Source organism: Acanthopagrus latus, chromosome 2, assembly GCF_904848185.1.
Source record: "Acanthopagrus latus isolate v.2019 chromosome 2, fAcaLat1.1, whole genome shotgun sequence".
NCBI classification, from domain to species: Eukaryota; Metazoa; Chordata; class Actinopteri; order Spariformes; family Sparidae; genus Acanthopagrus; species Acanthopagrus latus.
In genome coordinates, this window is record NC_051040.1 from 31,923,361 (window position 1) to 31,939,059 (window position 15,699).

Below are 15,699 nucleotides of genomic sequence, written 5' to 3' on the forward strand. Positions count from 1 at the left end.
ACTGCTTATGAGTCCATCTTGGGAAAATAGTGTGACTTAGGGTTAAGGTTAGGATAAGACACTTCAGTCCGAATTCACACCAAGCCAGCTGTGGAGTCAGTTCATCTGTCTGCAAAGAATGGCTTGTTGTGAAAATCCAGAAATTTAAAGAATGCAGAGTGCTCACTTTGACCCACTGTTTATCTTGGCAGACAGTGAATATGTAATTGTTGCTCTAGCCTCAGCAATTGGCTGAAATGGTTTTGAATGCACTTGGTAACCAATTTTTTTCAAGCCAATATTAATTTCCTGGTAATAGTTTATGATTACCCTCATTTGGCCTGTATGGACAGAGTAGTAAGAACCCATCTTCAGGTCTCTGTCAGGAAACAACTTGATTCCCTTAGATTTGCCTACAAATCTCACAGGGGGATAGAGAACACAACACTAACTATAGTGGACAAATACGCTCAGCAAATCACTTGCTTTTGTTCTTTTCATTGATTTTAGCTCTGCTAGCATAGAATTGTGCAAATTGATATGCCCATAGGCTTTCATCTACCATCTACCTTTCTGTCATGCATTGCATTTAAGGTGCAATATGTAAGAGTAAGTCACCTGTCAAATTCATACTATCACCTACCTCACTGCTACCTGCTGCAAACTGTAGCTGCCATTTGTTAGTAAGCTCATTTAGCTGTGTAGCTAGCTATATGGACAGGGAGCTCAAAGACAAGGGAAGTGTTTACACTGCTAGCTAAGGACCTCTGGACCAGGACAAGCCATGGCCAATTGCTTATCATGCTTACTTAAGTAGATATCTCTGTAATACAATACATGGACATCATGACGTCAAGTCGGTTATCTCTTTAAATTCTGTTGATCATTTTAGTTATTTCTTTGTTTCTCAGGTTGATCTCATCTGCATCAACTGAAGAAGATAGTGTCACTATGAAATTATGAAAAGTTTTCTGTGCTGGTATTTGAAGGTTTTCAACCAAGTCCTGGCTATCCCAGACGTGCCAAGTGTGTCGCAAGAGTATGATGTTTGGTGTCAAGTGCAAACACTGCAAGTAAGAGGAAGTAAATATAAAGTCCCCCGCTGTGTGGTACTGCTTGTTATGATCTCATTAGGATGTGTCATATCCATCTCTTTGCAGGTTAAAGTGCCACAACAAATGTACTAAAGACGCTCCATCATGTCGGATATCATTTCTCACGTGTAAGCTCTTACATTTTTTCTTTTTTTTTTAAATTTAGTTTTCAGGGAAATACCTAGATATTTTTTAAAATGCTGTAGTGTATACTGTGTGTGTAAACTCATGATATTTCAAAGAAATAACAGGAGCATAAGTCAAGTCAGTTATGTCTGCCCTCAGATGACGTTGCCATTACTGTGGTGTAGGACTCCAACATTTCAATTATGAAAATTAAAATTTTAAGCTGATCAAAATATGAATAAATTTACAAAGTGGAATTTTAGCTAGGAAGTATAAGGAGCATGGTTACAGATGGAACATGAGGAAAGGATGGAGATTGATTAAAGCTAAAATGACAGAATGGATCTGAGACTTGTGGGCACATGCACTGTTTTAATTAAGGCTTGAAAAGTTGTGAACCTGGCCTTTGATAGTTAGGGTGATGTAAAATAAATGTTTTAATTGACTTTTAGTGCCAAGGATGCGTCGGGCGGAATCAGTGCCATCAGATATCAACAATCGGATTGACCACACAGTAGAGATCCCATTGCAGTTTGGAACTTTACCAAAGACAATAACCAAAAAGGTTAGTACACATATAATATGGTGCTCAAGGTGTGTAGGCAAAGACAAGAAATGTTAAACAGAGTATCAGGGTTAGTAGTCTGCAGGAGACACATGCTGTCAAAGGAAGGTTCTTACTATTATAATAATGGACTTGTGTGTGTGTGTGTGTTAGCAGGAACCTACCCCCAGATTAAACCAGTTGGACTCCAGCAGTAACCCATCATCAGCCACCTCTTCCGCTCCTTCCTCCCCAGCACATTTCCAACAGAGTAACCCCTCCAGTGTCAGTGCTACTCCCCCACCCAACACATCGCCACAGGGCTCCTGGGACAACCGCTTCCGCTTTCCAGGTCAACACCCTGTCACTGCTTTCTCTCACATACACACAAGCCTTGTGTAATGGAGGCAGGTTTCCAACAACGCAGGTTCTTCACAGCAGTGACACATATATATATATATATATATATATATACAGTATATATATGTATATATATATATATATATATATATATATATACAGTATATATATGTATATATATATATATATATATATATATACAGTATATATATGTATATATGTATATATATATATATATATATATACAGTATATATATGTATATATGTATATATATATATATATATATATATATATATATATATATATATATATATATATATATATATATATATATATATATATATATATATAGAAGTAACATGTAAAGTACACATTTTTGAATAATGACATTTACTCTGCAGTAGTGCAGTATTCTGAAGTTGTATTTTCCAACAGATGTTCCTGCATCTATATATGCTGCTGTGCAACATTCTGGCAGCTACCATGATCCTGGGTAAGAGACAGCACTGACATGGGTCCTGCCCACTACATATCTTACTTACACTTCTAAAGCACAAATTTAAAGAAGTCTTACCACTATGTTTGTTTATGTTATGTATTGATGGTAAGAAACCAATATATCCTGACAGATTTTTGAACACTTAAATATCGAAACCCCTGTATCTATCAGGCTATTTTGTTAGTTGTGTTTTTTTTTTCTCAGGGTGTCCCAGGTTTGTGTCACTGAGACACAGCTGACAGCAGTGGAACAAGGAGCGGTGAGTAGTGGTAGTCACATACCCTAGCTTCATTCACACTGCCATTTGGATGCAGGGATTCTGCACGAATTCAGAGGTGGCGAGGGGTGAAATTTTGCTCCGGCACTGATCCGCCTCTGGAGGTAGTATCACTGAACCAGTGTGAATGGATAAGCTGCCTGCACGTTTCAAGGGCGCGTCAGTCTGACAGTCTGGTAACTACATAGGTCCCTCACTCAGCTGAATACAGAGAAATGTCCTACAAAGCAACGTTACATGACCAAACAAAAGTAACGTAGTAGCTGTGGCGTTATGCGGCATCTTTGTATGAAAGGGGCAGCTGAGTTACACCACCTCAAAGGTGAAGTGAAATCTGTGTTATTTCCTTCTTTTTTAATGGGAATCTTATCTGTCTGTGTTATTTATTGGACTGGTGTACTTATGTGCTGTAAGCACTTGCTAATGTACTGTTGTTAAGCAGTTTTTATCCTATTACTGATATATTTGTTGTCACTTAGAGTTGGAAAGCTACAAAGAAATCCTCTATAGACATGAAACAATGATGAATACAATGCATTTAGAAATGTATTCAAAATGTATTAAGCAAGGAATAAAACGAACACATTCTGGTAGTTGACTGACTGAACTCTGGACTCTTACATTGTGCCCTATGATCCCATTCTGCTGAATATGAACCGTAAAGGAACAGTTCACCCAATAATGAAAATTCTACCTTTATCTACACACCCCCATGCCAGTGGATAGTCAGGTGAAGTTTCATAGATCACAAAACATTTCTGGAGCTTTGCAGCAGCACAGCATTGCAGCAATGTCCTCAACATCTGAAATAGATTTTGTACTGTTTTAAAACATTACAAAATGACAGAATTGTGGAATTGGCCAATTAAAACAGAATCTACTTTTTAAAGCAGAATATCGTGGAATTTGACATAATTTTGACTGACATGCTGTTTTCATGTGGAAGTGGAAAGTATGTCTAGGGAAAACTGCACGGAGGGAAGCAAATCTGGGTGGCGCAACAAGTTGCCGCTGCCCCCCTGCCCCCCCCCATGTAACCATGGTGAAGCGGCTGCCCGCGGCTTCATCTGTGAAAAAAACTGAGAAACTTGACATTTACCCCTCAGTTCAGAGCCGAGCAGTTCCCAAATGACTTGTATGTGTCAGGTGAACTGTTGCTTTGCAAAGAAGCAGACCTGAGACCTTTAATCAAAATTTAATGTGTAATGCGTCAGAGTTAGCCACCTGTCTGATTCATATTATCGGCATATGATACCAGAGTGACTGTTAACTGCTGCTAACAGTAGCTGCTGTTAGCTGGCTAGCCCCATTAGCCACAGCCCTCTTAGCTGCCTGGGCTGGGAGCTCAGAGGACAGGGGGAGGGTTGGTGTTTTCACTGCTAGCTGATTAGTATGTTATTGACATAACGTCATATTATATAATATTTACAGCTTAAATTTTCTGAACAATCTTGGTTTTCAAACATTTTCTGGATCTGTCTGAGAGCTGACCATGTCTTTATTCAATGAAACCTATAAAAACACAAAATATACTACTGTATGAAGACATAATGACGTCAAAATGTTTTTGATGCACTTTACTGTACTGTACAGTACAGTTTTGAGGAAATATGTTTGTCACCTCAATTAATTTAAGGTCATTTCTATCTAATTTGTGTACACAAAAATCGGGATTCCCATAAATTAAAACAGAAAAAAACAGAATTCCCAAAAATTAAAATGGAAAAAACTGAATTTCTGAAAAAAAAAAAAAAAAAATGGAATTTGGGAAAAAATAAAACAGATTTTATAGGGCCCTAGTACAGCATCTAAATGCGGTTGAGCTTGCGCACCCAGGTTAGGTGAGAGGCTCACTTGCTGCTTTTAGCTTAGCAACCACTGAGGTGTCTTTGACAAGCATGTAAATAATGTCTTTTCAAATCAATTTAGGGCCTTAAGTCCCCATCTGCTTAAGTTGTTTGGGAGAGTGCTGCAACACTGTTTTGTTGCAATGCTTCATAAATGTTTTGTGGATTAGGAAACTTCAATGTCAATGTCAATCGTCCATCAACATGGGGGTGAGTAGATAATGACGGAATTTTTATTGATTTGGGTGAATTTATAATTTAAATAATGCTTTTCCAACTTGAGTTTTTATTTTCTTTAGTTTCTTCACTTTCACATTTCTGGGGATTTAAACATATTTGTAAAGTGCTTTGAACTAAACCAGTCATTAATTATCCATTCAGTGTCCATGCTCGCTTCCCTTACTCTAATATTTGTTTCAGGAGGAGGTGGAAGGAGCGTACCCAACTGGGGGTGAGGAAGCAGCTTACCAATTCAGCAGAAAGAAGAGCACTGAGGAGTGTGATGAGGACGGGCTGGAGGACCTGCCTTCTTCCATATGTCGTCGTGGGGCTGTTGGCCACTGGAGGGACCCCATCTCTCGTAAGGCCAGCCAGACCAGTGTGTACCTGCAGGAGTGGGACATTCCATATGAGCAACTGCAACTGGGGGAGCTTATTGGAAAGGTGAACAGAGACATACTAAATCCTCGTGCAAAAATATGTACCAATATTTGGCTCCAGCATACCTGAAACATTCGACTTTGTCACTTCCAGGGTCGTTGGGGGAAGGTGCATAAGGGGCGGTGGCATGGTGAAGTGGCTATTCGTCTCATGGAAATTGACGGCAACAACCAGGATCACCTGAAGCTGTTCAAGAAGGAGGTGATGAACTACAGGCAGACCAGGCATGAGAACGTTGTCCTTTTCATGGGCGCCTGCATGGCTCCACCCCACCTTGCCATCATCACCAGGTGCATAACTCATCAGAAAAAACTGAGATCTCAATTTGCTGCTCTTCCCTAATTTCCTGACCAGTTCCAGTCACAAATGCTAATTTTATACTTTTGGGATATTTTTCTATATTATTTTTATATTATAACATGTGGTTTGTTGTTTTGGTGAATATTTATGTTCTGATTTTATTTATGAATTCAGTTTTTTTAACAATTTTGCATTTGTTTTCTCTGCAGTTTCTGTAAAGGTTTGACTCTATACTCTGTTGTAAGAGAAAGAGTTCAAATGCTAGATATCAATAAAACAAGACAAATTGCACAGGATATTGTAAAGGTAAGCAGCCCCTGATTTGTGTCAGAAATTAAATTAATATTTTGACAGGACAGCTTAGATCCTTTGAAAGTAAAAAGGGCAGAGAGGGAGGGGATGACATGCCGGTCACAGGCTGCTATCGAACCTGGGCAGCTGCAACGGGGGTACCCCGTTTAGATTCCGACATTAAAAAAATGAACAAATATTATAGACACTGTGTGAATAAACAACAGTATAGACGTTGCGGCAAAGACATCTATGTATTGTATTGCAGAGGTGTCTACTGAAGTTAGCATGCTAACCAGCCAGACCTAGCCTCTCCTATCTTCAAATACCACTTTGTACCTTAAGAATTGATTGCCGGTTTGCCCCCGTAGTTTCACCTGAGAAATATATTCCAGCTTTTAGTTCAATAAATGAACAAAATTAACTAAGAAAAGCAAGTATTGTTACACCTATTCTCCCACTAAACTGAAAAATAAAATCCTACAATGTCTGATTTCAAGTGTCTCTCTTTTATCAATAAAAGACAAGCTTAATCGCCTTGCTAATCATAAAACACACTTCAAACTTGAACATGAAAGTCAAAGTTGGGATTCATGGAGCCAGAAAGTTATTTTTGGGTCAAAAACTTAACTATACAAAAAAAAGTAAATTTATGAAATTAAAGATTATTCATATAGCAGATGGCAAGTTGGTTGGGTGTCTTTCAGGAGTCTATATTTGACTCTCAGTAAAAGTAAAAAAGCCAAATCCCAAAGATTCTTCTTGGCAGATGGGCCGCTGGCTTTCATAAACAGGAGCCCGAAAGATGTTGCGTTAAAAGCCAGAGCTAAGAGTCATGAACTGGAGGACAAGAAACAGAACATTGTAAGGCATGTTGTAAGGTTTTATAGTCTAGGAGACGTGTTATGGAAGAAAGAGTATCCTTGGCCCTCTTGTACTGATTACTAATTAATTCATTATGCGGAGAGAGAACTGGCCTGTTGCTTAAAGGGGAATCATTCGATTTCTATAGACTAATTGAATTATACTTGCTTGCAACTGGAAACTCGCTCATTATATTATGAGAACTAAAAGCTTGTTAAATGAACTAATCAAATAACAAGTGTGTCTCTCAGTATATTTGTTAGTCTTATCCATATGAATAATAATGTTTGGTTGTGTTGATGTTAAAAAACACATACATCTTAATTTTCTCATAATTCAAAATCCAGTATCTTTCTTTAATGTATAAAACATGGTAATACATAGTAATGACTGTTTTTAGACAAGAGAATGATGTATCATTATACCTGACACCTGGTATTTACCCTCATCTTTATTTCAGAATGACATTATTGTTTTTTTATTACAAGAAATCAACCATAGTGTCATAAAAATGTCAGCTACCCCTCATGTCCGATTTCTAATTATAGAAATGTTTTGTCATTTCCTCTACAGGGAATGGGTTATCTTCATGCCAAAGGCATAATTCACAAGGATCTGAAGTCAAAGAATGTGTTCTATGACACCAACAAGGTAGTCATTACAGACTTTGGCCTGTTTGGGATGTCTGGAGTGGTACAAGAAGGCAGGTAGGAGAGAAATCAATGGTTCTCTAAACATGGATCTGTATCTCCATTAATGGTTGTTGTCTTTGTAAGCTGTGTATGCGTGTGTGTGTGTGTGTGTGTCTTTAGAAGAAAGAACGTTTTGCGAATACCTCGAGGCTGGATCTACTACCTGGCACCAGAGATTGTTCAAAAAATGAGCCCAGAGGTTGATGAGGACCAGCTACCTTTCTCCAAAGCTGCTGACGTTTATGCATTTGGGTATTGATTCATGTTGATTAAACAGTCTGCTTACATCAATCAATATTCAATTTTTTGCTAGATAATAAAGTAAAGGTATTAAAGTATAGTATAAAAGTTATTTTAAAGTATTAACAAGATTTAAACAGAGTCTTTTTGGGTCTTTAGTTGTCAGTTATTTCACATTTTGCTGATAAAGTTGCATTAACTCTGAGTCAAACTGATTTAGGTGTAATCTCACAGGTTCAGCTCACAAATTTAATCAGACATGTTCTAAAACTGTACATATTATTTGAAAACCTCATTTCCATGAGACTGGTATATCACTAGGCTTATTTGTTTAGACTCACTTGATATGGACTGACATAGAATGTGAAAGAGTCTAACAAGTGAGGTGGTTTCACTGTCCTGGTTTTTGTGTTGTGACATTTTTCAGCACAGTCTGGTATGAGCTTCAGGTTGGAGACTGGCCTATCACTGACCACCCTGTGGAAGCTAAAATCTGGCTATTGGGCAGCAGCGAAGGCGTTAAGAGGGTGCTGGCAGAAGCCAACCTCGGCAAGGAGGTCACAGTGAGTCTGTCACATAGAAGAAAATGGCTGAGAACACTGCCATGTTGGAGCCAGAAATCCTACTTAAGTCAGAATTAATGGAAATAAAAAAGGAGTAATTTGAAAGAAAGGGGGGAGTAGAGCTGAGACAGGACTGTGGTCCTTAAACTTACTTGCTATTGGCAGCTAGTTGTTGCAGCAAAGATAGCTTCAGCAAAGAGTATAGTGAGCAGTGGTTATGATACCCCTTTAGATTTGGAGCTACCTTTGAATTCAAACCCTCTCTTTCAAATTATACCTTTGAGCTGTTTGTTATTAGAAATAAGCAATTAGTACATACAAAGTGGCCCTGCAGGGCTATGAATGCTTAAGTACAGTCCAAAGTGTTTTGAACCATTATTAGAAAAACTAGAGCTTCAGATGCCTATGCATTAAAACTATCATTTACATCAAAGTCAGCGTGGATGCATGCTGATGATGCAAACAGTCACACTGGAAATATAAGCAGTACACAATATTGATCAGTGGCAACTGTTGTTGAAGTGATGTATTAATTTTCCTCCTGTCATCCGAACAGGAGATCCTGTCTGCCTGCTGGTCCCCTGAAGCAGACGACAGGCCCACTTTCACTCAGCTGGCAGACATGCTGGAGAGACTCCCCAAACTGAACCGCAGGCTGTCCCACCCTGGACACTTTTGGAAGACAAATGAGTAGGTAGAGAAAGGGGACATGTATTCCAAGTCCAGGGTGAACCAGCCTACAATATCATTCACACCATTATTCAGAAAGGTAGTTTATGTATAATTTGTTTAGTTGATAAACTTCTGCTAAAATCTACATTTTCATGTGATGTAAACAGAAATAAGATGGAGCTAAATTAAACCAATACACCACCAATTAAATCAAAATGTTCACCCTAAATAGGATTTTGTAAAGAAATGCGTACATTATGAAGTTGTCTTGCAGAGTACCAACATATATAAATTATCTTGTCCAATGTGACTACTATGTTCTATTTTGAGGAAATATCTAATAAGACTTTGATATACTTACCATGGTGTTTTAGTTGCTGCTGCCTCTGTGATTCCTATATCCTTCTTTTCAGACACTTGAATAGTACCCCTCACATTCATCAGAAATATTGTCTCATATTTCCCAGTTTCACCCCTCCTTTCTCCTCTCTCTATGATTTCCCCTCCTCTGGTTGCTGACTGATTCATCTCTGCCTGTTCCTGCTGTGTCTGATCTCCATGGTCTCCCTCCTTACATGTCCTCTTCTGTTTCTGTGCCTCTTTCTTTGCCCACTTGTTTTCCAACACTCCTGATTTCTGTCCTCTCACTCCATTATTCTCATTGTGAAGGCTGTGGGATCACCATCACTGTCTTAGAAATCACTTTCATCAGGGCCTTCATGCACACTGTCTAGACATGTACAAATACAGCAGCTGAGAGATATGTGATCATTCTTTATATTTTATTCAGATTTTTTTTTGTTAATATTCTTGTCAGGCATGTTACACATCCCACCTGTTTGTCACCTGCTGTTAACATGTGATCTGTATGTGTTGTACATGATATCGGGATATGAATGAAGCAGTCTAATTTTGGGTAGTTTTTCTAATAAGAAAAAATGTTTAACACACATCAGACATAGATATTGTCATTTGTGTTAATTGATGCCCAAAGCATACACCATATGCACTATACAGACAGAGGAAGTAATTGGTATACAGTCATAAGGATGTATAAATCATAAATCATGATGTTAATACCTGACATCCTGTTAGTCAAAGCCCAGTCAGCAGATGAGACAATAACATTAATTTAACAATACTAGCTACATATAATCTGTCTTTCCTTAGCAGAGTTTAATGTAAAAACAGAGAATGGAGACAATTCTCTTTTGTTATCCTGTGTGTCAGCTGGTTCTTACCCTTAGCTGTTATAGCTCTCTGTTGATATAAATCATTATATCTCTCTGTATTTCAGGGACACAGTGCCTAATATAGATGGAAGGCTGCTGGTTTCAGCTTGTGCTTTGCTATGACCCTAATTATTATAAAATAGCTTAATTCCAAGTTTGCCGACACAAAACGTCAGCTCACTCAAATGGCAAATAACCACTATATTGTACATACCTGTAATGCTATCTATCTATGCAGGTTTGTTTGTTTCACTCTCCCGGGGTTTTGAGATACTGTATGTTTTTAGTCTGAGATTTCTGTCTCCAGTCCAATATATTTGGGGTGAATGGAATTTTTTGTTGATGAAAAAGGAACATCTCTATGCAGAAACAGTGTCCTGGTTACTTTGGATAATCCACAAAACACATTGTGGAACTGGTTCCCATGAAAACTACTGTCTCCGGATCAGTTCTCCCCGAAGTTGGGCCTAAAGGCCAAGTTGGCTGGCCATAATTTTCAAATTGGCCAGCCAAAAAAAGAAAAACCTCTAACATTTATGCTATATTATCATTTGTGAGGTAAAAAGGCTCTATATGTAGGATCACAAAATATTAATTATCTGTCATAAGTGTGTTGGGCATAGTGACACTTTGAGCAGGATGTCACTCAATTAAGGGAACTTCGCATCATTCTACCATTTCACATCTAAACAAAACAGTACAACCCAATGGTTGTTTCTTTTGTCAGGTGGTCCGCATTAAGTTTCAGTTTTGGTCATCCAAGGGAAAGGTTTAGGCACCACTGCTCTAGATGATCTAGAGCAACACGGACACTGTTGCTGTTGATTGTTAGCAATACTAGCGACTACACCACTTTGGTCCATACCTAATTAATTCAGAAATGTACTGCAGTGACTTTGATGATGGTCCGACTATTCATCTCATGCCATCAAGTCAAATTCAGTTTCTCCACTTATTTGGATTATGACCAAATACCAACTGCCACCCTAAGGACATTTCTGCCAGCATCTGCTGTGATTTTATGTTTAGTGCTAATTAGAAAAGGTTGTTCATTTGTTAGCTTGCTGACACGCTAAACTAAGATGATGGACATGGAACCATGCTGTGCATAAGTACAGCCCTGAAGAGATGCTTGTTTATAAACTGTAATTATCAATGTTGTGAACATCAAAAAGAGCATCCTTTACCCCTCCATTGTATTGTGGTAAATCTCAGAGACAGATATCTCCAAACCTTGACAAAGAAAACCAGTATGGACAGATACCACCGGAGGAAATATTATATTACGTTATTTGAGTGAATTGATCCTTTGAAAATCAGAATAATCAATAATACACTGTGATTGCCAGTGGTATAAGCAAGATGATTCAAATCTACCCCTGCACCTGTAAAAATTAGTTGACATATCAGGTGATCTCTTGTGGGACCACAGTTGTGAGGTACTGCCCTGCACTACTCTGCAGAAACACTTGACATGATGCTCGAAATTACACTTTTTAAGTTCAGGAATATATGAAAAGCTGGTCCTAAATTACTGTATATTATAGCAGCATTGGCTTTGTGTTGCTGTAACAAACAGAACCGTCAAATGACATCCTGTTTTAATCAGTCAGAGGATAATCGTCATTAATGGATCATGAACCTTCTATTTGTTCAGTCTTACAATTAACTGGAAGAGATACTGGAGACAATGGTTTCAATAGTAAAGAGAACTTGTACTATTGCCACAGATACAGGTGAAACTCAAAAAAATAGAATTTCGTGCAAAAGTTCATTTATTTCAGTAATTCAACTTGAAAGGTGAAACTAATATATCACATAGACTCATTACATGCAAAGTGAGATATTTTAAGCCTTTTTTCTTATAATTTTGATGATTATGGTTTATGAGACCCCCAAATTCAAAATCTCAGAAAATTAGAATATATCATGAAATCAATTTAAAAAAAAAAAACATTTAAATACAGAAATGTCAGCCCTCTGAAAAGTATAATCATGCATATGTACTCAGTACTTGGTTTGGGCCCATTTTGCATGAATTACTGCCTCAATGCGGCATGGCATGGATGCTATCAACCTGTGGCACTGCTGAGGTGTTATGGAAGACCAGAATGCTTCAATAGCGGCCTTCAGCTCTTCTTTATTGCTCGGTCTCATGTCTCTCATCTTTCTCTTGGCAATGCCCCATAGATTCTCTATGGGGTTCAGCTCAGGAGAGTTTGCTGGCCAATCAAGCACAGCATTTCCATGGCCATTAAACCATATTTTGGTACTTTTGGCAGTGGGTGCATGTGCCAAGTCCTGCTGGAAAATAAAATCAGCATCTCCATAAAGCTTGTCTGCTGAAGGAAGCATGAAGTGCTCTAAAATGTCCTGGTAGATGGCTGTATTGGACTGTGGACTTAATAAAGCACAGTGGACCAACACCAGCAGATGACATGTCTCCCCAAGTCAACACAGACTGTGGAAACGTCACACTGGATTTCAAGCATCTTGGATTGTGTGCCTCACCACTCTTCCTCTAGACTCTGGGACCTTGGTTTCCAAATGAGATGCAAAATTTGCTCATCAGAAAAGAGGAATTTGAACCACTGAGCAACAGACCAGTTATTTTTATCTTTATCCCAGGTAAGACGCTTTTAACAAGAGGAACATGACATTTGAAGCCCACGTCCAGGTAGAGGTAAGATCTTTAGCCCGAGCCCGAGCCCGACCCGGCCCGAAATTCGGGTCGGGTCGGGCCTAAAATGTCAATCATTACGTTCGGGTCGGGTCGGGTCGGGCTCGGGCTTCTCTCTCGCTGACTTTTTTTTAAATAAATATATGTTTATAAAAATGTATACTAAAACGATGTGTGGATACTAAACTAAGGAATACTTGTTGTAAATAAATAATTTGGATAAAACAGAGAAGGCGGCGCTGTAAGGTAATTGCTATATAACTACTACTTAACAGGAGGCGCAGAGCAAGAGCACGCTTTGCGCACGGCTTTGCGGACATTTCGTGAACGTAAAATACTATGGGATAAATTGAAATTTCGGGTTTGCTTCGGGCTCGGGCCTGCAAATCAAGTTAATTGGTCGGGCTCGGGCTGGGTCGGGCTTTAATGCCTGCGGGCCTGGGTCGGGTCGGGCTGGATTTTTTAGGCCCGATCTTACCTCTACGTCCAGGATTCGTCATTGTGCGGAGGCTCTTGATGTGCTGACTCCAGCCTCAGTCCACTCTTTGTGAAGCTCTGCCACACTTTTGAATGGCCTTTTCCTGACAATCGGTCAGCTGTCTTCCCCATGATTGTGAATTCTACTGAATCAGACTGAGAGACCATTTAAAGGTTGTTTTGGATTAATTAGCTGATCAGAGTGTGACTCTTTGAGCCTACAATATTGAACTTTTTCACAGTATTCTAATTTTCTGAGATTTTGAATGTGGGGTTTTCATAAGCTGTAAGCCATAATCATCAAAATTATAATAAATAAAGGCTTGAAATATCTCACTTTTCATGTAATGAGTCTATATAATATCTTAGTTTCACCTTTTAAGTTGAATTACTGAAATAAATTAACTTTTGCACGATATTCTAATATTTCGAGTTTCACCTGTGTGTGTGTGTGTGTGTGTGTGTGTGTGTGTGTGTGTGTGTGTGTGTGTGTGTATACTCACTGAATATAATGGGTTTCACCAGTACAGTGGAACCAAGTAAAACATAGTCACACAATGACCTTGTACATGTATATAAATATATATGTATATATAAATGCAGTGCTGGAGATTGTATTTAATTAACAGTGTTTGTGTAGTGTTTGTTAGACCATTTTGATTGGTACTTCAGTCTTATTTATATATAGATTTAGGACAAATGGTTGGTATTGAATTGGTGTTTTGTTTTTCTTTACTTTCTTTTTTGAGAGTGGGGGGATTCATCTGTAAAGTATTTTTGTACAGAATGTGATTATATTTTGTATGCTTCTGGTCTGAACAATTGAAGATATTAAAGCTGATCTCCAGTGACTGTTTGCTCCTTTTGTAAAATAATCAGTGTATTGAATAAAAAATGGTAAAAATCATGATTACAAATCCTAAATGTATGCTCAATGTGCATACAGATTTAGTACAATTAATGTTTATATTAGATTGTTGGTTGGTTGAAACAAGTCCACAATTCAATTTCTTATTTCTAAGAAAAAAAAAGAAAGAAATAAGACGCTTGAATGTCAAAATTAAACCATAACCCTCTCTCTACATCCCACATACATGATATAGTCGAGGGCTCCACCTAACAATGAGTTTCTAAAAGTCTTAACATTTTCATTTGTATTAGCCAGTTAACCAATTCAAAATTGATTGATCAGTGGAACATAATAATTTACCCAAAAATATGAACAATTTAAATGAAGAAAGTTAACATTTTTAGAGAAAGAAGACACATGATTGACTGCTGTTTGTTGGAGCTACATGACTGTGCAGCCACCATATTGGAGGTCAGGAGCCACTAGTTACTAAATACTGCGCAAATGTTTACGCTGGTGCTCCAGGCCCACCTACTGGAGAGGGTGAGAAGTGTGAATGATTTCTTTTAATTATGATTTTAACATTTCTCCTTCAACTTTATACACAACACTTCAATTCCTTGGGTTTAGTTATAGTTAGCATTGTGGTGAAAACTCTCAGAAGAATCACATGGAGACCAAGCTTGCAGATCGTGGGTTCCATTTATTTCTGGACTTCTGGACATTTTATACCTCAAATTCTGTTCATCCCAGTTGTACAGTTGTGCAGTGATAGTCTGTCAAAACACCAAAAGGTCACGATGTCCTTGGTTTTGTTCACCCATTTGTTCCATGTCCTCCCTGGGTAAGTGTGCAACTTCCAGTATTTACAGTAGTGTGCGTGCATGCATGTGTGTGCTCTCCTATTTGGCCAGAACCTTGTGTCATGATGCAGTTTGCTATTTCGTCAGATTTCCTGTTTTAGCTATTTTGGAGAGACTTAACAACCCTATATAGCTATGTGTGTGTGCTTGTTTAACATGATAGCCAATTCAACTCCAGACTCAGATGGTCTGAGTTAGATTTCAACAGTTGTTCTGATCTGCAAATGCTCCCTTAGCTGAAGTATGAGTGAACCCCTCCGCAGTGACAGGCTCTAGTTCAGCAGCTAATCTGGTAGGTCAGGACACAGCAAGGAGAGTCAGCTAATACAACCACCAACAAGAATTTGAGTTTGAGTTATAATCTGATCTATGTGGGAGTCTCTAACTAACATCAGGGGTGGAGACTGTCACACACAAACACCAAGAAACAGAAACCCACAACTTTAAACAGTTGTACCAAGAACATTACAACAACAATGATCATAAATGAAATATAGAAAGGTATGACAGCGCACACAATCGTCCATCCATCCATCCTTTCTTCTGAATATGTGGGGTTGGGTTGTGATGGCAGCAGGCTCAGTATGG

At 38.5% G+C, this 15,699-nt stretch overlaps 1 protein-coding gene across 1 annotated transcript in view; it reads left to right on the forward strand.

Annotated features, from left to right (window-relative positions):
• ksr1b (kinase suppressor of ras 1b) overlaps positions 1-9,959 on the forward strand; it is a 33,528-nt gene extending 23,569 nt beyond the window's left edge. The window contains exons 6-18 of the mRNA XM_037072690.1: positions 969-1,052; positions 1,140-1,201; positions 1,652-1,764; positions 1,918-2,095; positions 2,540-2,597; positions 2,808-2,862; positions 5,148-5,390; positions 5,481-5,677; positions 5,897-5,993; positions 7,416-7,549; positions 7,655-7,786; positions 8,202-8,337; positions 8,894-9,959. Coding sequence (XP_036928585.1) covers positions 969-1,052; positions 1,140-1,201; positions 1,652-1,764; positions 1,918-2,095; positions 2,540-2,597; positions 2,808-2,862; positions 5,148-5,390; positions 5,481-5,677; positions 5,897-5,993; positions 7,416-7,549; positions 7,655-7,786; positions 8,202-8,337; positions 8,894-9,031 — 1,627 coding nt within the window. The 3' untranslated portion in view covers positions 9,032-9,959. The remainder of the gene's footprint in view (positions 1-968; positions 1,053-1,139; positions 1,202-1,651; positions 1,765-1,917; positions 2,096-2,539; positions 2,598-2,807; positions 2,863-5,147; positions 5,391-5,480; positions 5,678-5,896; positions 5,994-7,415; positions 7,550-7,654; positions 7,787-8,201; positions 8,338-8,893) is intronic.
• Positions 9,960-15,699: the final 5,740 nt, after the last annotated feature.